This window comes from Musca autumnalis, unplaced genomic scaffold (genome assembly GCF_047663935.1).
Source record: "Musca autumnalis isolate F117 unplaced genomic scaffold, ASM4766393v1 scaffold_5, whole genome shotgun sequence".
NCBI classification, from domain to species: Eukaryota; Metazoa; Arthropoda; class Insecta; order Diptera; family Muscidae; genus Musca; species Musca autumnalis.
Genome location: NW_027412088.1, coordinates 169,328,114 through 169,353,193, shown reverse-complemented (window position 1 = coordinate 169,353,193; position 25,080 = coordinate 169,328,114). Strand labels below are relative to the sequence as shown.

The 25,080-nt window shown below is 39.4% G+C and overlaps 1 protein-coding gene across 24 annotated transcripts in view; it reads left to right on the top strand.

The window, feature by feature from the left end:
* Window positions 1–25,080, top strand: part of stmA (Protein EFR3 homolog stmA) — a 75,263-nt gene that overhangs the window by 22,759 nt on the left and 27,424 nt on the right. For 22 of the 24 annotated variants that reach the window (XM_073991970.1, XM_073991968.1, XM_073991952.1 and 19 more), the window contains 2 exons: window positions 12,963–13,167; window positions 19,134–19,287. In XM_073991970.1, the coding sequence (XP_073848071.1) occupies window positions 12,963–13,167; window positions 19,134–19,287 (359 nt within the window). Of the gene's footprint in view, window positions 1–12,493; window positions 12,716–12,962; window positions 13,168–19,133; window positions 19,288–25,080 lie in introns of those variants that run through there. The other 2 variants (XM_073991974.1, XM_073991972.1) reach the window with 2 other exon arrangements.

Genomic DNA, 25,080 nt, shown 5'->3' with positions numbered 1-25,080 from the left:
CGGTACCGCCCAATTTTCGGGTTTTTAATTGGTAATATTACTTTCAGGCATAGATCGGGTTCTAATATGGACTATATCGGTCCACTCATTTGGGTACCTTCCACACAACATTTGGAAAAAGTATAGTTTAACAACTCCTCTCTGATCTTAATAATTTGTGATGAAGCAGGTTGCACTTGCGGCCACTGTTACGACGTTGTAATTTTTTTTCGTGGGCAAGTCCATACTTCCTGAGATAATTACCCAAAAAGGTCCAGAAAATCCTACCGGCACCACCTAAACTGGCTTAACTTAGCTCAAACTTTGTAAATTGAAAAGTAAAATTGTAATATATTTAAATTCAGAATATTAAGTACAACGTTTTTAATTATAAAGTCTGTAAAGAAAATATCCATAGACTAATACAGAAAAAAAAAACTATTTCCTACAGATTTGTATTAGGTCCGAATATGTACTACATCAGATCACTCCTACGGGTACACCCTACCCAAAGTTTGGAAAAAATTCACTCGTCTTGGATCATTCTGAATTTTGTTGCAACATGTAGTTTTTTGTGGCCTTTCCATCGTGGAAAATTTTCCCAACAGCTAACAAACCTACAGAAGTATTGTGTTAACTTTTTTCTATGGGTACGTGGCTGAGGGTATATCTCTGTCGGCTCAGCTGACTGATACTTTCTTACTTATTAATATTAATTTTTAATTCATTTCTCGTTGGAATCGAGCTTGGTGACCGTTTACTTTTGCAAGTGAAAAGTGATTCGAGCCCACTATGTGACATGCATTTTTCGCCTTTGGTAGAGGCTCTTCAGACATATCGGCTGTGGAGCGGCTTCTCTGTCATCGAACTTTTCTTCTTTCATATGCAATTTTTTTACAACAACAATGGGAATTTGCCATTTAGTTGTCTATCCATGTAAATCTATTTCCCGTGCTTGAAACATTCAAAGATCCATTGTCTTTAGTTAAAAAGGTTTTTTTTTTTTTCAAAATTCACGAGGTTAGCAATAGCTTCGTTCCCGTACTTTTTAATGGTAAAACTCGTAAAAGAGAGAACTGCAAAAAATTTGTTCTTACACACAAGTTTTCTGAAATAGTTCGGGAACGGAAAAATGGAAAATACGTCAAAAAAAAACTGGAACAAATGTCAAAGTCGTCGTATCAGCCAATCAGACGCCGGCAACCATGTTACTATTTTTTACTCGCCCAAATTTGTCGTGTAAAAAGTTTTTAAAGAGAGCGTCATTCAGCGCCATTTTTGTTTAAAGAGAAGTGAACATTTTACAACTTTTTTGTGTACGGGAACGCTTTTTCGAGTAAAATGTGTAAAAGTCGTAAAAATTGTAAAAACTTTTTAGTTCTGGAACACAGCTAATATCTCGAGTGCATCTACGGAAATGACACCTACATACATTACGCTGAAGGGTATTTTTGAAAATGTGAGGAGGCTTCCACTGTGTCACGGTGGCAACGAGTGCTTCTAATGGGATTTTTAACCTCTTGAGCTCTTAAATAGCGAGTTAAAAGCTCGAGAGGTAACGTATCGGTTTGACTTATGGTGGATGCGGTTTATTCTGAAAATATAAGAAGAAAATGTATAGAAAAGACTGATAGCAGAAAAGAGGTATAGAGTAGAAGTTTGAAGAATGAAACGGAGTTGACGATCTTTTGAAATTGCTTCCTACTTATTTCCCCAGAGCCACATATACGACCTGTAGTGCGATTCTCTAACTCATTTTTTGAGTAACCGACAAATGTTGGTAAAATTAAAATGATTAAAATATCGGCAATTAACGATGTTTTTCGCTAAGCTAGCGACGAAAAGTAGTCGTACAGTTCTATCGAGCAAGAGTGCTATCAACTTTTATTTGAACTTTTCATTCATAATTTTGCGATTTAATGTTACCGATTTTTGTCGGTGACTCAAAAAATGAATTAGAGAATCACACTACTGGAGAAGCGAACAAGAATCACGGGCAATATAGGTCCACATTTTGGTATAGCAGCCAATATACCGCCACTCGTCGCTGTAAAAAATTTTGCAGTTATTAGTCCCATTTATTTTCTGAATTAGTTGTAATTTTGGATTTTGTGTTTTCAGAGGATAACAAACATTTACACAAAGTCGATAAGTCGTCTCGAGAGATGACTATAAATCCTCCCGATACACTTTTATGAGACTACCACAAAGTCGACTTCCTGCACTATTTAAAGTCGTCTTAATAGGCTATTCTTTTGCCTAAGTGTTTTTCTTCTGCCTATTGATATCCTAAAAATGACTTAATCAGCATATAGAAGTCCTCAAGAGGTCTTTGTTTTGCCTATAGAAGACCTTAAGACGACTTTGTTTTGCTTATAGTAGACCTCAAGAGGTCTTTGTTTTGTCTATAGAAGAACACGAAAGTTTTTTTAGCCAGAAGTGGACCCATGAGCTCTTCATCTGCCTACAGAAGAATACAATTTTTTTGTTTGCTTATAGAAGGCCTCAAGAGGTCTTCTTTTGCCTATAGACGACCCCAAGAGGTTTTCTTATGCCTATAGAAGACCTGAAGAGGACTTGTTCTGCCTATAAAAGACCTCAAGTGGCCTTGTTTTGCCTATAGAAGACCTCAAGAGGTCTTGTTCTGTTATAGAAGACATCAATAAGTCTTTTATGGACAGAAAAGCTCTTCTTAGAAGAACCCAAGAGGTCTTATTTTGAGTAAAGAAGACCCCAAAACGTTTCTTGTGCTTATAGAAGGCTTCAAGAGGCCTTTTTATACAATCAGCATTTATGCTAACCAGGGTATATCGAGCCCTTCCCGCGAAAAAGGTGTAAGCAAAAAAAGCTAATTTTACAGGAGACGGTTTTTATTGAATAATTTTTGATATAACCAAAATTGTTTATTCAAATTTGGTATAGTTCTGTTATTAAATCCTATTTACTGAAAAAATAAAAATATTGTGGAATATCTTCAATATAACGGTAGATTGTGTCGCTTACATCTTTTTCGCTGTCAAGCAATCAGGCTTTTACATTGAGAAGAGGCGGTTACATCAAAAAAAATTTTTGAAACAAATCATTTTTAGAGTAATTCTTATCTACAATTTAAAAACAAATCACACTAATTTTGTAGCAAGTATTTATTCGAAGAATTATAAGATTAAAACGTATTTCTTGTAATATAGTTGAATAACGACATGGTATGTAAGTGTGCAATTTGATGTAAGCGACAATTCGCTGTCACAAACAAATGTACACAAAAAGCAAAAATGGCGCTTACATCAAAATTGTTTTTGCTCTAATTTCGTAACGGTACATGGCTGAGTTCTAAAAATTTGGGAGATGGTGTGTTGGAATATTCTTCATAGATTTCCGTAAAAAAACGAAAATCGAAAAAATGTCGCTTACATCATTTTCGCGGGAAGGGCTCGATATAGTCTTGCAAGTCTTAAATCCCCCTCAGAAAGCCGTTTATTAGACAATCTTATAGAGAAATTTCGTTCGTGTAACCAACTGCTGCACCTGTCCATGATGAAATTCTTAAACACAGGGCCGAAGGCCGGCAATCGAGGGAGAATTATAATTCATATAACAAGTAAGAACGGCGTTAAGTTCTGCCGGGCCGAACTTGTTATACCCTCCACCACAAGTTGTATTGAAGTAAAATGGAATAATTAATGTCCTTTCGTGTATGAAGAAGACTTAATACTAAATTTCAGCAATTTCGGTAAAACAATGTGAGGCACCATTCTATGGGGGCTATTTCAAAACGTCGATCTATACCGACAAATTTCTGACGAAAAGTTTTTAGGCTCAAAGAAGACTAAATACCAAATTTCCTATATTTCGGTAAGAGAATGTGGCTATAACTTAAAAATACCGAAAATCAAGAAGTACGCTTCTATGGGGATATAAGAGGACGTGGACCTATACTGATAATACTCTTCTGGAATATTTTATAACTCTTGAAGACGAAATAACAAATTTCAGCCATTTCCGTTGGATATTGACGTCACAATCTTCAGTATTACGAAAATCGGGAGGTACCGTTCTATGGGGGTTATATCGAAACGTGGACCTATACCGACGAATTTTAGTCAGAAATGGGGCAATATGAAAGCGTGGACCTGTCACATTGAAGACTAAATACCAAATGTCAGCCATTTTGGTGGAATATTGAAGACACAACCTTCAAAATACGAAAAACCGGGAGGTACCTTTCCGTGGGGGCTATATGAAGGCGTGGACCTATACCGACAAATTTAAAGGGGAAGTTTGAGTACCCCCAACGAAGTCTAAATACCAAATTTCAGCCATTTCGGTAGAATATTGAGGCCACAACGTTCAAAATACCGAAAATCAGGAGGTACCGTTCTATGGGGGCTATATGAAGGCATAGACCGATAACGAAAAAGTTCTGGGGGGAAAGTTTTATACCACCAACGTAGACTTAGTACCAAATTTCAGCCATTTCTGTGTGATAATGAAGCTAAAACCTTCAAAATACCGAAAATCGGGAGGTACCGTTCTATGGGGACTATTTGAAGGTGTGGACCGATACCGAAAAAATTCTGGGGGAAAGTTTTATACCCCTAAAGAAGACTACGTACCAAATTTCAGCCATTTTGGTAGGATAATGAAGCTAAAACCTTAAAAATGCCGAAAATCGGGAGGTACCGTTATATGGGGGCTATATCAAAACGTGGACCGATATATCCCATTTTCAATACCAACCATCCTGCAAGTAATAAAAACTTCTGTACCAAATTTTGACTCTCTATCTTTAAAATTGCGAGCTGTATCTTAATTTCAGCAGACAGACAGACGGACGGACAGACGGACATGGTCAAATCGACATAGAATTTTATGCTGATCAATAATATATATACTTTATAGGGTCCCCGACAAATATTTCAATGTGTTACAAACGGAATGACAAATTTAATTATACCCTCCATATGGTGGAAGGTATAAAAATTTTTGGGATTAAGTGGGGATTAGGCACGGCCCTGCGATTTCTTTGAATCTTTTACCACATATATGGGGTCAATGCTGTACGCAAAAATAAATATCTTTTTTCTGGGGGAAGTCCATACATCCCGAGATATGGGCCTTGAAAGTACAAAGAACTGCAAGGTTGAACGTAATCCCCAATCGTTGCATAATTTCTCGTCCACACAAAGCTCACAATTGTTAATATCGGTACCACCCACTTGCTAGTTCACAAAGCCTTCCGTTGGAATAATTTCGGAATGTGAGCCGCCTGCCTGTACGTGTCAATTCATCATGCCAATAAGGTCAGCCTTATTGTTTGACAATTTCTTCATCCGAATCTTGGGCGATCCGATTCTTGGATATTAAATGAAGTATTGTGTGGCTGAGCTAAGGGGGTATGTATACCCGCCATGCACGCTGGACGTCTGGGTTCGATTCCCAAGCCAGGGGATGTTAAAAATACGCCTCATTCCCTGAGTATCTCAGCCATGTATTGGAAAATGTATTGTAGGGCCGTTAAACTTTTGGTATTGAAAATGGGCAATATAGGTCCATATTTTGATATAGTTGCCAATATGCCGCGACTCGTCGCTGTAAGAAATTTTGCAGTTATTAGGTCCATCGCGACTCGTCGCTGTATAAAATTTTGCAGTTATTAGTCCCATTTATTTTCTGAATTAGTTGTAATTTTGGATTTTGTGTTTTCAGAGGATAACAAACATTTCCACAAAGTCGGTAAGTCGTCTCGATAGACGACTATAAATCCTCCCGATAGACTTCTTGAGACTACCATAAAGTCTTAATAGACTATTCTTTTGCCTAAGAGTTTTCCTTCTGCCTAATGAAGTCCTTTAAAAGTGACTTAATCAGCCTATAGAAGTCCTCCAGAGGTCTTTGTTTTGCCTATAGAAGACTTTAAGTTTTATACCTCTAAAGAAGACTACGTACCAAATTTCAGCCATTTTGGTAGGATAATGAAGCTAAAACCTTAAAAATACCGAAAATCGGGAGGTACCGTTCTATGGGGGCTATATGAAGGTGTGGACCGATACCGACACAATTCAGGGGGAAAGTTTTATACCCCTAAAGAAGACTACGTACCAAACTTCAGCCATTTTGGTAGGATAATGAAGCTAAAACCTTAAAAATACCGAAAATCTGGAGGTACCGTTCTATGGGGGCTATATCAAAACGTGGACCGATATATCCCATTTTCAATACCAACCATCCTGCAAGTAATAAAAACTTCTGTACCAAATTTTGACTCTCTATCTTTAAAATTGCGAGCTGTATCTTAATTTCAGCAGACAGACAGACGGACGGACAGACGGACATGGTCAAATCGACATAGAATTTTATGCTGATCAATAATATATATACTTTATAGGGTCTCCGACAAATATTTCAATGTGTTACAAACGGAATGACAAATTTTATGGTGGAAGGTATAAAAATTTTTGGGATTAAGTGGGGATTAGGCCTACCCTGCGATTTCTTTGAATCTTTTACCACATATATGGGGTCAATGCTGTACGCAAAAATAAATATCTTTTTTCTGGGTGAAGTCCATACATCCCGAGATATGGGCCTTGAAAGTACAAAGAACTGCAAGGTTGAACGTAATCCCCAATCGTTGCATAATTTCTCGCCCACACAAAGCTCACAATTGTTAATATCGGTACCACCCACTTGCTAGTTCACAAAGCCTTCCATTGGAATAATTTCGGAATGTGAGCCGCCTGCCTGTACGTGTCAATTCATCATGCCAATAAGGTCAGCCTTATTGTTTGACAATTTCTTCATCCGAATCTTGGGCGATCCGATTCTTGGATATTAAATGAAGTATTGTGTGGCTGAGCTAAGGGGGTATGTATACCCGCCATGCACGCTGGACGTCTGGGTTCGATTCCCAAGCCAGGGGATGTTTAAAATACGCCTCATTCCCTGAGTATCTCAGCCATGTATTGGAAAATGTATTGTAGGGCCGTTAAACTTTTGGTATTGAAAATGGGCAATATAGGTCCACATTTTGGTATAGCCGCCAATATGCCGCGACTCGTCGCTGTAAGAAATTTTGCAGTTATTAGGTCCACCGCGACTCGTCGCTGTATAAAATTTTGCAGTTATTAGTCCCATTTATTTTCTGAATTAGTTGTAATTTTGGATTTTGTGTTTTCAGAGGATAACAAACATTTCCACAAAGTTGGTAAGTCGTCTCGATAGACGACTATAAATCCTCCCGATAGACTTCTTGAGACTACCATAAAGTCTTAATAGACTATTCTTTTGTCTAAGAGTTTTCCTTCTGCCTAATGAAGTCCTTTAAAAGTGACTTAATCAGCCTATAGAAGTCCTCCAGAGGTCTTTGTTTTGCCTATAGAAGACTTTAAGAGATCTTGTTCTACCTATGAGCTCTTTTGGCCTATAGACGTCCCCAAGAGGTTTTCTTATGCCTATAGAAGATTTGAAGTGGACTTGTACTGCCTATAAAAGACCTCAAGATGCCTTGTTTTGCCTATAGAAGACCTCAAGAGGTCTTTTTCTACCTATAGAGGAACCCAAACAATTTTTTAGCCAGAAGAGGACCCCTTGAACTTTTCATCTGCCTACAGAAGAATCCAATTTTTTTGTTTGCTTATAGAAGGCCTCAGGAGGTCTTCTTTTGCCTATAGACAACCGCAAGACGTTTTCTTATGCCTATAGAAGTCCTGAAAAGGACTTGTTCTGCCTATAAAAGACCTCAAGAGGCATTGTTTTGCCTATAGAAGACCTCATGTGGTTGTGCCTATAGAAGACCTCAAGAGGTCTTGTTCTGACTATAGAAGCCATCAAGAAGTCTTTTATAGGCAGAAGAGCTCCTCATCTGCCTATAGAAGAGGTTTTCTTATGCCTATAGAAGACCTGAAAAGGACTTGTTCTGCCTATAAAAGACCTCAAGAGGACTTGTTTTGCCTATAGAAGACATAAAGATGTTTGTTCTGCCTATAGAAGCCATCAAGAAGTCTTTTATAGGCAGAAGAGCTCTTCATATGGCTATAAAAGACCCCAAGAGGTCTTATTTTGCCTAAAGAAGACCCCAAAACGTTTTCTTTGGCTTGTAGAAGGCCTCAAGAGGCCTTCTTCTGTATATAGAAGGCTTCTTCTGTCTAAAGAAGACCTCGACCGAACATAACACATTTTTAATTGTTTACTTGTAGATCATGAACTTTATATATGAACGGAACTACTTCAGTTATCTTCCTCACAAAAGTTCAAACATTTTTGATTCAGTGTTAAACTGCACTGTAAACTGGGTTGTTCGAAAATAGTTGTAGAATGTTAACCGAAGGTAGTCCTTGTGATCCTTATTACTATAATATCATTGTTTTCTTCGACAAGCCCATATTTCCTGAGATAATGGCCAAAAAGCTGATGAACACGATAACTTGGGAATTCCAAACGTATATTAACTTCCAATCGGGCAACTTTTTCGGGTACATCCCTTGCAAATGTTCAAAAATTTCATTTAACTGCAGTTTAAGGCCACTTATTGGATCGTATTAAAAATTTTATAACGAAGTTAGTCCTTGTGGTCCAGATTACAACGACACAACTTTGGGCAAGCCAATACTTTTTGAAAAGTTACCCAAAAGCCCTAGGGTCATCAACTAAAATCATAGGTTCACACCTCTCAAAAGCAGTAACCGATTTAGTTCCAACTTTGTAAATCGTAAAATGTCTTTAAAATGATACTAAAGTCGTCCAGACCTTCGGTTACCTCCGCAAAAAAATTGAAAATTTTTCGCATAAAAAAGTTTAAGGTCTGTGCTTCCTTAAAGCTGGTGGAAGTTCTAGGAACAGGTTGTGCCTCCTCTTTACCCTTGCATTTCGTGTTTGAGCCTGGCTTAGAAGCAGACCCCTTCGTCAATTCATGTCGTTGGGTTTATGTATGGGTTCTTTAGCCTTCTTCATTTCTTTCTGGTTTAGGTTCGGAACAGGATTTGCTTAAGGCATCAACGTAGCTTCCTTTGAGTCTTTGGCGTGACTAGCTACAGGGTCTGGGAGAAAGATCTTGTCGACCTGATGAGGAAGACCTCCTTTTCAGAATGAAAATTCGGAGTCATTGACTGCTGTTGGTGTCTCCTCGGATTCTCCATCGTTAGTCAATTTCCCTGTGACATTCTGTATCTTAAGTTTATCGACGGCATGTGCCGATATAGGGCCAACAGGAACTGGGTTGTGTTGAGCACCTGAGTCCAAACGTCTTTCCTCCATGTTACTCTCATCTTCCACAGGTTATGTTATAGGATACGGAGCTGCATTTGCTTTTTGGCAAACACTTCACTCGGAGACCAGCGGTCTATTGTACTTATACTGAAAAGAGGCAAAATGGGTAGGAGGGGAATGGAGAGGAGGAGAGATAAGGTGGAGGAAAGGGGATTAATTCGTCGGCCAAGGTCAGATTGAGTAACATTTGCTTTGGGGATATGTCCTGTTTCCGCTCTTGTGGAACAAGTCTTTCAATTTGGTGGAGGGGTTCCTTATTTTGTTGCTCTAAGTTATCATCTATAGACTTTAGAGTCCCGTGTAAGTTGTCCCCGCCCATAACTTATGTCCATTCAGCGGTTACCCAAAACCCCTAGGGTCATCAACTAAAATTATAGGTGCACACCTCTCAAAAGCAGTAACCGTTTTAGTTCCAACTTTATAAATCGTAAAATGTCTTTAAAAAGAGATTAAAGCCGTCCAGACCTTCGGTTACCTCCCCAAAAAAATTTAAAATTTTACGATTGTACGATCATTATTTTGAAATTTGTATCAAAGGTAGTCCTGTGTACAAGTGCATACATACACACGTAGGTAATGGAAGAAAGTTAAACAAAGATCTCGTACTAAATGAAAGGTGCACATGATAACTCTTGTAATATTTCGTGCAAACTTCGATCAAGTGGACTATATCGGTCTAGTCCTGTGGGTACATCCTACCTAAAAGTTAAAAAGTATCGAATAAATATAGTTAACAATTTGTTCAACTTTTAGCAAAGTTATTCCTTCTGATCTTGACTACAGTGGTAGGGCAAGTGCTTGTGACCATGACTACAATAAAAGCCAAAATTTCCCTAGCCATGGTCTCCAAAATATCGCAATATTTAGGGCCTCCTCCATCACACAACTGCAGTTCAGTCAAGGTTTTCATTGCAGGCAGTCTTTGCACTCATAACGGTCCGGAAGTTGTTAAATATTATATTATTGGTGTTGACTGGATCTAACACAGAATTGTACAGTCCCGCTCTTTATGATAACTACCCCAACAATGTACGCTAGAAATCTGCAAAACTTCTAGTTTGACTAGATGAAACCCCGGTCCACTCCTTCGGGTACCTCCCACACAAAATTTCGGAAAAGTTCCGTTTAGGACCTGGTCTCGAATCGCTTTGATTTTTGTTTACGCAAGTTGTATTCGCTGTCCTCTATACGACGCTGTAAGTTTTATTAGGGGCAAGTCCATACTTCCTGAGAAAATAGCCTGAAAGTTACAAAAAACCCTATGACACCGTGTGTAGTGGTTGGAGCGCAAGATAACTCTCTAACTGATCTGCCGATTCGGTCTAAAAATTGGCTTTCGTAATATTTTGTCCAAACTTAGTTCAAGTTCAAAGATGGATTATATCGATCCACTCCTTCCGGTACCTCCCCCACAAAAGTTCGAAAATGTTCGGAAAATTTGTGCGTACGATAACTCTTGAAGGGGGTAACCGATTTGGTCCATACTTTGCACATCGTGAAATTTCTACCAGACTTAGATGAGGCTCCAATATGGACTCAATCGGTAAACTCCTTCGAGTACCTCCCACACAAAATTTCGGAAAAGTTCACTTTAGGACCTGCTCTCGAATCGCCTTGGTTTTTGTTGTAACATATTGTATTCACTGTCCCCTATACGAAGGTACAAGTTTCCTCAAGGGCAAATCCATACTTCCTGAAAAAATAGTCTGAAAGTTGAAAAACAAACCGTATGACACCATGTTTATAGGTGGAAGCGCAATATAATTCTCGAACGGAAATGCCGATTCCGGCCAAAATTTGGCCTTCGTAATATTGTTTCCTAACTTACTTTAAGTTCGAAGATAAGCCATATCGGTCCACTCCTTCAGGTACCTACCCCATAAAAGTTCAAAAATATTCGGAAAAATTGTGCGCACGATAACTCTTGATGGGAGTGACCGATTTGGTCCATACTTTACACATTCTCATAACATCTACCAGATATAGATCAGGTTCGAATATGGACTATATTTGTCCACTACATCCCGTACCTCCCACACAAAATTTTGGATAAGTTCACTTTAAGACCTGCTATTGAATCACTTTGATTTTTGTTGAAGCAACTTACATTCGCTGCCTCAATTACGATGGTAAAAGTTGTTTCAGGGGCAAGTCCATACTTCTTGAGAAAACAGCCCGAAAGGTGTAAACACCCCCTATGACACCCCCATGGTCTATGTCGGTCCATTCCTTTAAGTACGTTTTCCGCAAAATTTCTGAACTTTAATCCTAGTCAACATTTTTGTCGGATCATACGACTAAAATTTTAAAACCCCCTAAATACATAAGTTTTTTTAAGTGTTTCAATTTGTCTCTGTCGGCAGAGCCGACTGATACTTTTTTACTTGTTTATTGCAATTTCTTTCGATAAATATGATTGATTGCCTTTCAATTAAAATGCTTTGAATGAAATCACATTTACTTCAAAAGTTCCAAGAGGGATATAGAATATACACGCTTTATCCACATCGACGACATATAGACTCGTTCGTTTCAATTGAAATCGTTACAATATTTCACACATTAGCTCTTCAAACCTCCAACTTCCACACCGAATCTGTTCAAAACCCCTTTTTTGCCAAAAATAGACAATATTCGAATATTCTTATCTTTAAGAAACACAACTTCTCCCACCTTAAGCAAATACAAAATTATTTAACTACACGACTAATTTGAACGATTAACGTCGTGATATAGGCCTCTTCCACTCTGATGATAACTTTTAGAACGTTAGCTAGCGAATGAATGACTTAATGGCATTGTGGCGTTTGCATGTTAACTGCTGGCGAAAAGAAAATTCCAAAAACACACACACTCCAGAACCTCGATATCAGCCGCAGCGGCAGCATAACATAGCTTTGCTGTAGTAATATAGTCACCGCCAAAACAAAGGCCATTGCCGTTTTGCCGTCACAGCAGTTAAAAAAGCAATGGAAAGGGCTCTCATAACAAATTGTAAACACAACACTTTTTACTGCTGGTGTTGTTTTTGTTGGATTTTTCATTGTGAAAATAAACGTCACTTTTATTTGCTATTTCGCCAAACGAAACAAAGTCTATAGAATAGTGAAAGATCCCGGGGAGAAAGAAGGGGGAATTGAGAACATAAACATTTGCAGTAATAACAGCTAGCCAGCCAACCAACCAAGCGACCAGCTAGCCAGCAGCAACACAACCACCTAGACACTTAATGGCAGGGCCACCGTCCAACAGTCATTCATTCAGTTTGTCAGGGAGACTGATATGCACAATCTAACCGCTATGTATATTTTAGAAATGTTAACGGTTGTTTAGTACTAAAACGTCTTCCTCGGCATAAAGACCGAGCCAAAGATTCTATAGCGAAACACACACAAACACAATTCACACATTCCCCCCAGCAAAATAGATTACGCGAAAAAAATGTTTTGCAATACCTTAATGGCCAGTGTTTGTCAGTTTGTTACAATTTAATGGATAACTACATCTACTCCACAATTAAATAATTTAGTATAAGCCAAATTAGCATCATCACCATCTCTCTAAGTAACTCTTGTCTCTCTCCACATCCATACCACAACCAACCAACAACGATCAAAAAACTATGTTTAGCTACAAATGCATGCGTCTATTTATACCGCGTCCCTCCGTGTCGCGTCCACCATGTTCGTGTTGTTTTCAACCATGTCTTATACCCTTAGGTTGTTGCGGCTGTTGTTCGGCACTGAGACCGCGTTATAAACGTTTGGTGGATAATATCTTCCCGGTGAATTCCGAAGATGGCCTGGTCAAGTCAAATATGGAAAAGTTGACATTTTATTCGCTCAGCTCACCGGATAAACTGGATCGTATTGGTGAATATTTGTATCAGAAAGCCTCCAAGGATATCAATCGCAAACGTTACAAGTAAGTACATATGGAATATGATGTCAATTACATTCAATTTTAATTTGTTTTGTTACTACTTTCAAATGACTCACAATGAATGGCAAATTGGCAAGTGTGTGTGCGAGTGTCAAGTTTTGCCGCCGCCGCCGGGTTTTTCCTGTTTTAATATTTCTTGTATCCTTGTTAGTCAATTACACTGGGCAACATAAAGTTGGAAAGGAATTTTGATTGTTATATGTATTGTTCGGGAAAATCCAGACAATCTTTATAAAAGAACATGAGAGCTATTTGGATTAGGTGCTGTGGAAAAGAATTTTGAGGCTATGGGGGTTATTCTGAATGAAAACTCCCCGTGGTTTTTGTCTCTCTGCCGTTCCAACTTAAAGGAGAGAGTGAGAAAACTCACGGGAATTTACGTTTAGAATAACCCACAATATTTACCACAAAGTTTTGATAACCTGATTCCCTGAAGGAGTTTTTCTTTGAAGATTTTATTCTTAATGTTAAATTATTTTTAGTCTGCAAATTCCAGAACTGCAAGAATCTACTAATTTTTACTATTTTTTCGATAACTTACTACTACTTAGCTGGCCTTTTACAGAACATTTGTTCCATAAGCCGAACTAAGAAAAAATCTCCAATCCTCTCTGTTTGCTGCTGTATTTTCCCAATCTGGGATAAGTAGCTTACTGATATCTCGTTTAACTTGTTCGCTCCAACGAAGCTTTGGCCTCCAGATCTGCGAGAACCTCCATGCGGCCCGTATTTATACGCCTTTTTAGCGGGTTCATCATCACTCATTCTTATAACATGGCCTAGCCATCGCAATCGTTGTATCTCGATTTGTTCAACTACATTGATGTCATTGTATAGTTGGTACAGCTCGTTGTTCATACGACGTCGATATTCGCCGTCAACACAGATTGGCCCGTAGATCTTTCGAAGAATTTTTCTCTCGAACACACCAAGCACTGCCTTATCTGCTTGAGCAAGTACCCATGCTTCGGAACCATACATTAGCACGGGTAGTATCTATCAGTGTTTTGTAAAGTGTTACTTTTGTTTGACGAGAGGTGGCTTTATTCCTAAACTGCTTACTCAGCCCAAAGTAGCATCTGTTAGCCAACACTATTCTTCTTCGTATTTCACAACTGATGTTATTTGTTGTGTTTATGGCGGTGCCGAGGTAGACGAAGTCCTTTACTACCTCGATATCATAAACCAAAAATTGTAGATTCTTGATTGTATTTGGATATATATCGTCCGAAATCGTAGATTGAGATCATAACTGAATCGGACTAAACTCTTCAATATGAGCCGGTCCATATATGTTTTAGGATTATCTGCAGTTTAAACGCTGTTCAAGAAATTTTTATTCAAGGTAGGCCATATGGTCCAGATCGCAACGATATCATTTTTTCGTGGGCTAGTCATACTTCCTTAAAAAAATAACCAAAACCCCTATGGTCATCAACTAAAATGACTTGTGAGCACTCTTAGAGAGAGAGGAATCGATTTGGTTCAAACTTTGTACATGGTAAAATTTCCTCAAAGATGGAATGTATCCGTCCAGACCTTCGAATGACTTCCCATAAAAGTTCGAAAATTTTCAAATAAGTGCAGTTTAAAAGCTCTTCCAGGATTCTTTTGAAATTTTACCGAAGGAAGCCCTTGTGGTCCTATTTACATCTATATAACTTCATACGTAACCAAGTCCATACTTTTTAGGATAATGACCAGAAAGTTAAAAAACCTAGGATCGCAATTTAAAATGGCAGTTCTACACAATAATTCTAGAATTGAGTATCCGATTTGGCCGAATCCTTGCAAATGGTAATATTTTTTCCGAAATTGATCAAGATGAACTACTTCTTCGGTTACCTTCCTCACAAAAATTCAAAAATTTCGATTAATAGAACTGCAGGTTCTGGAACAGGCATATAGTTAAAATTTTTTTGAAATTTTTGTGGGCACGTTCATGCTTTCTTACAAAATGGCTCGAAAGCTCATTAAAACTGCCTTCAGCATCAGACTTATTAATGATTGCCACCAGAAGGTCATCAGGGAGATTATCCTCACAGGTCTGGGTGGTTAATATGCCTTCTAACCAGAAGGTTTTGGGGTTGTTGTCTTGAACTATCTTTGCAGGCCTCCTTTAACTGTTTGACGAGCGAAAACCCTGAACAGAAGTTTTTCCATCCTCTTAGAATCTGACGGTGGATCCGTAGAAGACCGCTCTCTTCACACACGCCTGTTGTGAAGTGGTTGTCTTCGGGCACTAGCCTACTTTGAGGCTAGTGGTCCATCAGTCGTATCAGCCAACTGACTTCCCGCCGCACAATCCTTCTTCCTTGAACCTGTTCCGTTCTTCCCCGAGAAGCTAGTCTAGTTGTTGCCCTCTAAGTTCCGCTTCCAGCTTATGTTTCCCCCAGCACCTTTAGCGGCAGTCGTAGGCGGAACTGTCACACTAGCTAAGGCTTGTGTAACTACTTCGTCTGCGTTTGACCCTTCCGCCTCTCCGACTTCGGAGCGGGGACCACCTTGAAGTCCAATCGTGTTGTTGGGGTCGATAGAGTCAAGTGGGCTAGCCCTGCCGCAGGTCCCATTGGTGTCTGCAAGGGATCCGGACAGCTTGAGATCACCTGTTTTCCTGACTTGTCTGGATCCGATCTAGTTATCGCAGTTTTTGAACTGGTGACTACCTCCGGGCCAGAGAATGGAATTCGCGAAGAAAAGCTTCAACCTTATCTTCCGCCTGCGAAACATCTCCTGGAGATTTGTCCACGAACTTGAAACAATATTGAACCGCTCTATTATTTTTGCCACTATGATCACGCTCTGCATCCACAGCCTCATCCTGCCAGGGAACGGAAGCGACCGACGTTGCATGCCCTGCAACGGAGTTTTCACTGATAGCCTGGATTGGTTCTCCCTAAACCAACTTTCGAAGACGCCTCTTTGTTCGATTGAGATGGAATGACCGTATGGGGGATGATCGTCATCAGAGGGATGTCTTTCCAGTTGCTCTCGGTAGAGCTGTCCCGCCACCCGCAACGTGCAGGGTCGGTGTGTAGCAGTCGTCCCCGCCCGGACCTGGTGCAGCATTATCCGTGGTCATAGCAGTAGTCTTTGTGGTCCTAATTACAACTACATATATACATTTCTCCGTGGGCAACACGTTTCACAGTTTCTTGCTGCGAAGCGAGCTTCGTCTTTTCAGAAAATGATTGTTTTTAGTCGGCCCAGCCACCTTGATTATTTTACAGCCTATGGAATTTCCCAGAACAGATTGTCCTCCGCTTTACCCTTCCCTTTCGTATTTGAGTCGGGCTTAAAAGCAGGCCCCTTTCGGCAATTGATCTCCTTTACAGATGTCGTTCGGCGTCCACCATCTTCTTAGGAGAAGACTGAGGGCCTTCGGAAGAGCGAACACGTTTCACAGTTTGGTTGGTCTTTCTAGAAGATGATGTTGTTGTAGCATAAAAACCTACATAGAACCGTAGGTTTGATGCTGGGTTGGCAGCCGCTGGCCGAAACACTATGGTTTCGGGTCAAACCGGTACGAAAGATCCCGCTGCCGTGGAATTGTTTAGAAGATGATAGGATTCAGTAGTGGCATTCTGTAACTCATTTGTTCAAGTTCCTAGAACCGATTGTCCCTTCGCTTTACCCTTGTCTTACGGGTTTCAGTGGGGCTTTGAAGCAGATCCCTTCTTTAATTGATCTTCTTTATGAATGTCGTTCGTTTTAGGGGTAGGTTCTTTAGCCTGCTTTATTTCTATCTGATTTTGGTTCGGCTTCGGAAAAGAATTTGACTAAACCAGGTTGCTTGAGGCAGGCAGGCAGTAGGTTTCGTCTTCTCCACTTTTTAGAGACTTTGGCTTGAGCAGCTACAGGTTCTGGGAAGAAAATCGTATCTATCTGAAATTCGTATCGATGTACATAAGGGTAGGCTCTTTCGAATTTTCGTATCTAGCTGTGTTTCGGATCTCGTCCCATGAATGAGTTGACTACCTTTGGAGTACGGAACATGTTTCACTGAGGATTTAAGGTTTTAGTTTCATTATCCTGCCAAAATGGCTGAAATTTGGTACGTAGTCTTCTTTAGGGGTACAAAAATTTCCCCATAATTTGTCGGTATCGGTCGACGCCTTCATATAGCCCCCATAGAACGGTACCTCCCTATTTTCGGTATTTTGTCATTATCAAACCGAAATGGCTGTAATTTGGTACTTAGTCTACGTTGGTGGTATAAAACTTTCCCCCAGAACTTTGTAGGTCCATGCCTTCATATAGCCCCCATAGAACGGTACCTCCCGATTTTCGTTATTTTTATGGTTTTAGCTTCAGTATCATACCAAAATGGCTGAAATTTGGGTATAAAACTTTCCCCCAGAATTTCGTCGGTATCGGTCCACGCCTTCATATAGCCCCCATAGAACGGTACCTTCCGATTTTCGGTATTTTGAAGGTTTTAGCTTCATTATCAAACCGAAATGGCTGAAATTTGGTACTTAGTCTACGTTGGTGGTATAAAACTTTCCCCCAGAACTTTGTCCATGCCTTCATATAGCCTCCATAGAACGGTACCTCCCAATTTTCGGTATTTTGAACGTTGTGGCCTCAATATTCCGCCGAAATGGCTGAAATTTGGTATTTAGACTTCGTTGAGGGTACTCAAACTTCCCCTTTTAAATTTGTCGGTATAGGTCCACGCCTTCATATAGCCCCCATGGGAATGTACCTCCCGATTTTCCGTATTTTGGAGGTTGTGGCTTCAATATTCCACCAAAATGGCTGAAATTTAGTATTTAGTCTTCAATGTGATATAAAACTGTTCGCCAGAAATTTACGACTAAAATTCGTCGGTACAGGTCCACGTTTCGATATAGCCCCCTTAGAACGGTACCTCGCGATTTTCGTAATACTGAAGATTGTGACGTCAATATCCCACCGAAATGGCTGAAATTCATTATTTAGTCTTCCAAGATTTATAAAATATTCCTGAAGAGTATTATCAGTATAGGTCCACGTCTACCTATATCCCCATAGAAGCGTACTTGTTGATTTTCAGTATTTTTTTAAGTTCTATCCACATTTTCTTACCAAAATATAGGAAATTTGGTATTTAGTCTTCTTTGAGTCTTAAAAACATTCCATCAGAAATTTGTCGGAATAGATCGACGTTTTGAAATAGCCCCTATAGAACGGTGCCTCACATTGTTTTACCGAAATTGCTGAAATTTAGTATTAAGTCTTCTTCATACACGAAAGGACACTAATTATTCCATTTTACTTCAATACAACTTGTGGTGGAGGGTATAACAAGTTTGGCCCGGTCGAACTTAACGCCGTTCTTACTTGTTTTTTATTGGGAAGTCCATACTTTCCAGTGTGGCAGGGTTTTAGTACCTTTATTACCATCAGTTTGATCACAATTTTCTTCATTTAAACTGTTCGAAATGGAGAAGTTCTGAGAGATACCTGTGTCAGAACCTCAACATTTTTTTTTTTAATTTTTGTTACCTGGTGTAATCAAACCTTATGTATCCTATAAATATTTAAAAGGCTTCCCAGAGAGCCTTCAATTACAGTTCAATTGTATCAATATATAATTTGTTATCAATTCCTCCCAGCAGTTATGGTGTCGATTGTTGCCAATTTGTTGATGTTGTTGTGTTTATTTTTATAACGCTATGAGTTTAATAAGAAGCTTGCCTACCACTTGCAATTACCACTGACATTGTAGTTGTTGTTATTGCTATAAACATTATTGTTTGTTGTTATTGTAGCATGTCCATATTTTTTTATTATTGCTTTAATGTATAATTTGTCTCATATTACTTGTTAGAGAGATGGCCTCATCTCTCCTACCATACCCACTCTCTATTGTTTTATGTACATTGATTAACCATTTTTTCTTCAACTATTTTTTATTGTTGCTGTTGCTGCTGTTCTTTCTATTGTTGGACTTTATCTTAAAGGTTTGTGGAAATTGCTATGGAAGCAATGGATATCTTATTGCAGGCATGTCATGCCCAAACTACATTGAATTTATTTGTGGAATCATTTTTGCGAATGGTACAAAAGCTACTGGAGGATTCAAATCCAAATTTACAAATTTTGGCCACCAATTCGGTAAGTTTGTTACATTTTTTTATAACTTAATTTATTATAATTAAATTAAGGAAAAATGACTGACACCAAAAAAAAAAAAAATATCCCCCACATGCCTCCAACTTACTGGATACTTATTATGTATCTATATAAACAGGCGTTGTTGTTGACCTTGCCCAATACATATTAAATTAAGGATTAAGTACAAGAGTAAGGCCATTGACTGACTGACTGACAGGTCTGCTGCGCATCCTTTTTTGTGTAGTGCGTGTGTACCATTTGGTGGTTGCTGTCATAGTACGTCCATGACCTCAATGTATGGCCTTTTGTTTGGCAATTAAATGTCATGTTTGTTAACATTTTTCTTACGTTTATTTACTATTTTTAACAATGTTGTTGTTTTTAGTTGCAAAATTCTTTACCTAATGTTGTTATCAACGCCGCTGTGGTGATAATAGTTAGAGAGGGGAAGGTTCAAAATAACAACAATGTTGAGGAAAAAAGTTAGGGATGCCGATGAGGGTTACATTTTTGTACTCATTTTAAAATGGGTTTTTTTCTGAAGGAAATATTATGGTTGTATAAACTAAACTATGGGTACCTCTTGGGTGCAATAGTAAGCACACCCACCTGGCCAGCTAACATCACATTTTCAACCGTGACAAAAATACCCCTCAACGAACATATATTTATATAGTCCTTGAGATAATGGCTACAATATTAATTTTGTTGCTAGAGGAAACCAACACTTCCCAAAACAGTGCCCCCCAAATTTGCAATAATTAAAGTCACTCCTTCATACACCTCCCGCACAAAATAAAGTCCAGGTTTTTACTTTTAGTAGACTTTGTGGGATATTGTTGTTGTTGTAACAGTGTTTTTGTTAAGTTTATTTGTTCGTTCCTCTTTTCAATCTGGCTCTGGGTCTATCTCCAATTCCAGAAAAGTGGCTGCTTCGATGGGATGTAGCCACAGATCCACTGGAGTTAGATGGGTAGGTATGGCGGGCAGTTAAAAAGGTGTTGTGTGTCGTGCGGGGCCATGCCGAATACTGGGCATATGTCTTGCACGGCGCGATCGATTTCCGCCCAATACGAATTTAGGCGACTGCAATATACCGAGCGTAGTTGAGCCAAAACAACTCTAGGTTTGTCGTGGCAGCTGACGCTCCTCAGCTGCGATAGATGGAGGATGATATGCTTGTTGATCTAGGGGTTCTCTCCTGTATCGTTGGACCTCTCCCTCTAGAGCATGGATATCCTTCCTGATCTCCCTGAATGGGCCGGGCCTACCCACAAGATGGTGATTGGGATGGCTCACACGATAACATCCAAGCAAGTACTGCAACGAAAGCATCTCATTGTGTTGCTTTACAGGAAGAATTTTTGCCTCCTCATGTAGATGGTCCACTGAAGATTTGAGGCTGTTCTCAGGGCGGCATTCTGGCAAGTTTGAATCTTTTTCCAATTCGTATCACACAATCTCGGGGACCAGACTGGAGCCGCATAGCTTACCACAGACCGACCTATCGCGTTATACGTGGCCAACAAGGTTTCTTTATCTGCACCACAAGTGCTGCCGGCCAGGGACTTGAGGACCTTGTTCCTACTTTTCAACCTGTCGCAGATAGCTGTGGCGTGTGCGTACGACGTGAATGTAGTGTCGAATGTGACCCCTACAATTTTAGGGCAGTTTGTGGTCGGAATTCTGCTACCGTCGACCACGACATTCAACTCACGTCCAAACTGCGCTGTCCATGTGGTGAACAGAGTGGCTGTAGATTTTGTGGGGGAAATCTGCATATTCCTCGAATGGAAAAAGGTGGTAAGATCGGTTAAATAGTTGTTCAGTCTCTCACAGATGTCATCAGGATAGGTACCCGACGCCAGGATCGTGCAATCATCCGCATACGTCACGATTTCAATGCCGTCTGGAGGGGGTGGAATACAGGAGAGGTAGAGGTTAAACAGTTCCGGAGATATCACCCCACCTTGGGAAACTCCCTGTTTCACTCTGCGGGGTTTGGACTTCTTATTCCTGAATTCCACGTACGACTGGCGTCCACACATATAGTTGACTATCCAACGTTTCAAGCTTGGCCGGAGGGTTGTCTGCTCAATGTCCTCAAACAGCGTGGAGTGCCTGACTGTATCAAAGGCTTTTGATAAGTCAAGCGCCACCATCACTGTTCTATCGCACGGCCGTCTGTGGTTGAGTCCTTTACAGATATATGTGGTAATGGCGTGCAGCGCTGTTGTCGTGCTGTGCTGCTTACGGAATCCATGTTGATGATCGGCAACTTGATAGCTATTTCTGACACTGGGGAGGAGCAAGGCCTCAAGTGTCTTTGCTACGGGCGACAAAAGCGAAATCTGTCTGTACGATTCACTTTTGCTGGCATCCTTGCCTGGCTTCCGTAGTGGGACCACCCTGCCCATTTTCCAGACTTCGGGAACAACGAGGGTGGCTAGCGACAAGTTGAAGACTTTGGTGAGATACTCGACTCCCGGCTCATCCAGCTTCTTCAACATTAGCATGGAGATTCCATCAGGGCCCAACGCTTTGGATGATTTAGCGTTCCTGATGGCATTGGCAACATCATCCATTGTAAATTGTGGTGGTTCATCCTCGGCAGGCAGAGATCTGATGCGACGTAATACTCTTCTCTTCGCCCTGTCACTCTCGGGATGCTCGACAAAATGTCGATTGAAATTACTTGCGCACCTCTTCGGGTCAGTCAACGTAACGTCGCCAAACGTGACTGAGGTCCTATCTTCCCTTCTTCCAGGGTTCGAGAGTGACTTAACCGTTGCCCACAATTCACCTATACCGGCTCCAATGTTGCAGCTCTTCAGAAGATTTAACCATTTGTTCTGCTTATGCTCGCCGACCAGCCTGTTAACTTCCAGTGTCAGCTCCCTGACTCTGGGGTCATTGGGGTTGATACGACGAAGCTCATCACGTCGCCTCTGCTGGGAAATTTGGTCTTACTTCGGGTATTCGACCAGCAGGGATATGGCGAGCGGCTGCAGCAGTGATGATGCCCCGGAACGTCGTTTCCGCTACCCGAACATCAGAAGGATTGGGCAATTCTCTGAAGCGGTGATGGGATATTGTGGTTTTAATCTCCATACTTCTCGTGATAATGATCCAAAAGCTCCAAAAACCTCGTCCAAATGGTGTTCCTATAATATAGGAGCTTTATTCGTGTGGATTGTGTTGATTGGATACTCTGAGTGAAATAATTTTCCAACTGTTTTTGATACCTACCGATTAAACGACTTAAACTTTAAACTATAGACCTGCAAAACTTATTTTTTATTTTTGTTTCGAATTTCATTGTAAGGCTGGGTGTATTTACCTGTCGACAATGCCGACTGATTCTTTTTACTTGTCTTTTTTTCTGTAGACAATTCATACATATCGAGATGTTCTCAACATTCACACGCAAATATCCGTCATAATAATATTACACATTATTATTTTTACTGATTAGCGTGTTTTGCTAAGTCTAACATTTTGTTGACAGTTTTTACACGTGACATTACAAGGGGCACTACTGTCTCATACAAATATTCTTATCAGAAAATTAAGTCATTACATGATTATTCGTGTTATTAATTATCACGCATTTAAATCTCTATTATGATACAATTACTTTGCCTGCATGGAAATGTAAACGCAGCTATAAAAAGAGACACCACTCTCCTAAGGTCAAATCTTTACTAATCTGTGACAAGGAAATTGCATAATTTGCAAAAAAAAAAACTAGTTTTGATTTCAATGATTGTTAGATTTAATTTAACATTGAACAAAATAGGCGGAAAGCATTTTATGTTATCGCAATGTAATGAACATTTTTATGTAATCGATTTCCTGTTTGAACAATTGACGAGGTAGTGCCTATGACTTGTGACTTCTATTTAAGGTACAAAGTTCATAAATGTTATGAAATATCTTATTTATACGATATTATATGGATATCTATGTGAATAAGTCATTTATTAAGCCATTCACTTTGTAAATAAATATTTGAGTTTATTATTTTTAAGAAGTCCGATTTAATTATTGAGTCATGACAATTTGTTTTTAGTTTTAAATAGTATTTAGTATAAAATGTACCCTCCATTGAATCCTTATGTAGAGAATTTCGATATTTCGTTTAATTAAGATTTACTTGGCTAAAAAACACGTCCAACATTTGCTGACGAATGAGGTAATACCGTTATCTTCTTTACAAATTCTGTTATTGTATGGAAAACATATGAACCATAAACACGTTTCAAATAAAATAATGCATTCCAAAAGCAAAACAAATCCGGTTCATTATTTCCAAACATTTCCTCAAAATACAAAAACATTAGTTCACGAAATTTTTACTTTTTCTTTTCTTTCGTACATTTTTGATCTTGCTAAAACAAAGAAACATAAAAATTGCAATATTAGTAAAATAACAAAAAATAATCGTCATTTTTGATCGTCAGTCGCCCTTATTTAATTTTTTAAACAAAAAATCGTCAAATCTGGCGACCGTGTGAATGGCTAGGATAGTATTTAAGAGACTTGATAAATTTATCACTTATCAGTACTACAACTTGATCAGGATAAGCCCCTCCATCTATGTTTGGGTTTCAAAATATGCTAATTATGGTGTTTTTTTAAGAGGTTACTAGGAAGAAAAACAAATCTGTTTCCTTATTTTCGGAATGTAAATTACATTTAACTCAGTCCATACACTAGATATGAACGACAAACGGGAATAGGCCTGAATGATCTGGTTTAGGATTCATAATTAATTTTTGCAGCATACCTAGTTTTTTTGCCATTTAACTATGAGTTTCTAAAGGAAAGTTCACATTAGGCAAATATTTGCTCCAGCGACAGGCAGTGAGACCAAGTGAGCATAAATATTGGTATAGTAATGGTATAGAGAACATCTTTGCCAAAAGATAGAAGGATATCTGTTGAAATAAACTACTTACAGAGATTTTTTTAAAATAGAACTTGTGTCGAGTTGTTCCATATCCTGCCACTATAAATTCAAACTTTCTAAATCGAAAATTGCATTCTGATTTTTGGAATGTGTTTTTTTAAATGTTAGTTATTAAAATATTAATTGCCGAAACGTGAATATCTCGGAAACTAGAGCAGATAGGAAAAATAAAGTCCATACGCGAAAAACCTTGAAACCACCTATATCTCAAGAAATCAAAAATGGCGTATGGAACACTTATGCATGACACCGACGATATGTGGAGGTGGGTAGAATTAAAAGTTTAGCAGATTAAACTTTATTGAATAATTAGTGCAACATTTTTCCCTCTTACGGCGTATTGCCGTGAAAGCATGGGTCGTCAGATATTCAGCGTCGGCAATCAATTTGCACTTTCGAAATGAGTAGCGACATAGCTCCTTGTCGTCTAGTTTGAGGTCATTCTTTCCTCAGATCTAATAATCTTGACGAGATGGGAGGGCTTAAGGGGGTTAAGCGAAAAATAAGCGTAAATGGGGCGAACAAAATGCTTGATGCTTGAAAAGAGAGGTGAAGAAGTGTGTCTCAGAACATGCCCGGTCATCCGGAACTCGACGACATAAAATCAAAGCTCCGAATACTCGCTCGAATTCCACTCGCGAGTGAAACCCTTCTTGAATTCGAGCAAGTCCAGGGGGGGAAACTTGCCCCCTCCCCAACACCAAACAAAAACTTATCCCAACCCCAAATAAACTTGCCCATCAACCACCAAAAATATTGCACCCAAAACAAATTACCACCTCCCCTCAAATTTTCACTCGCGAGTGAATCAGGGCTCTGCA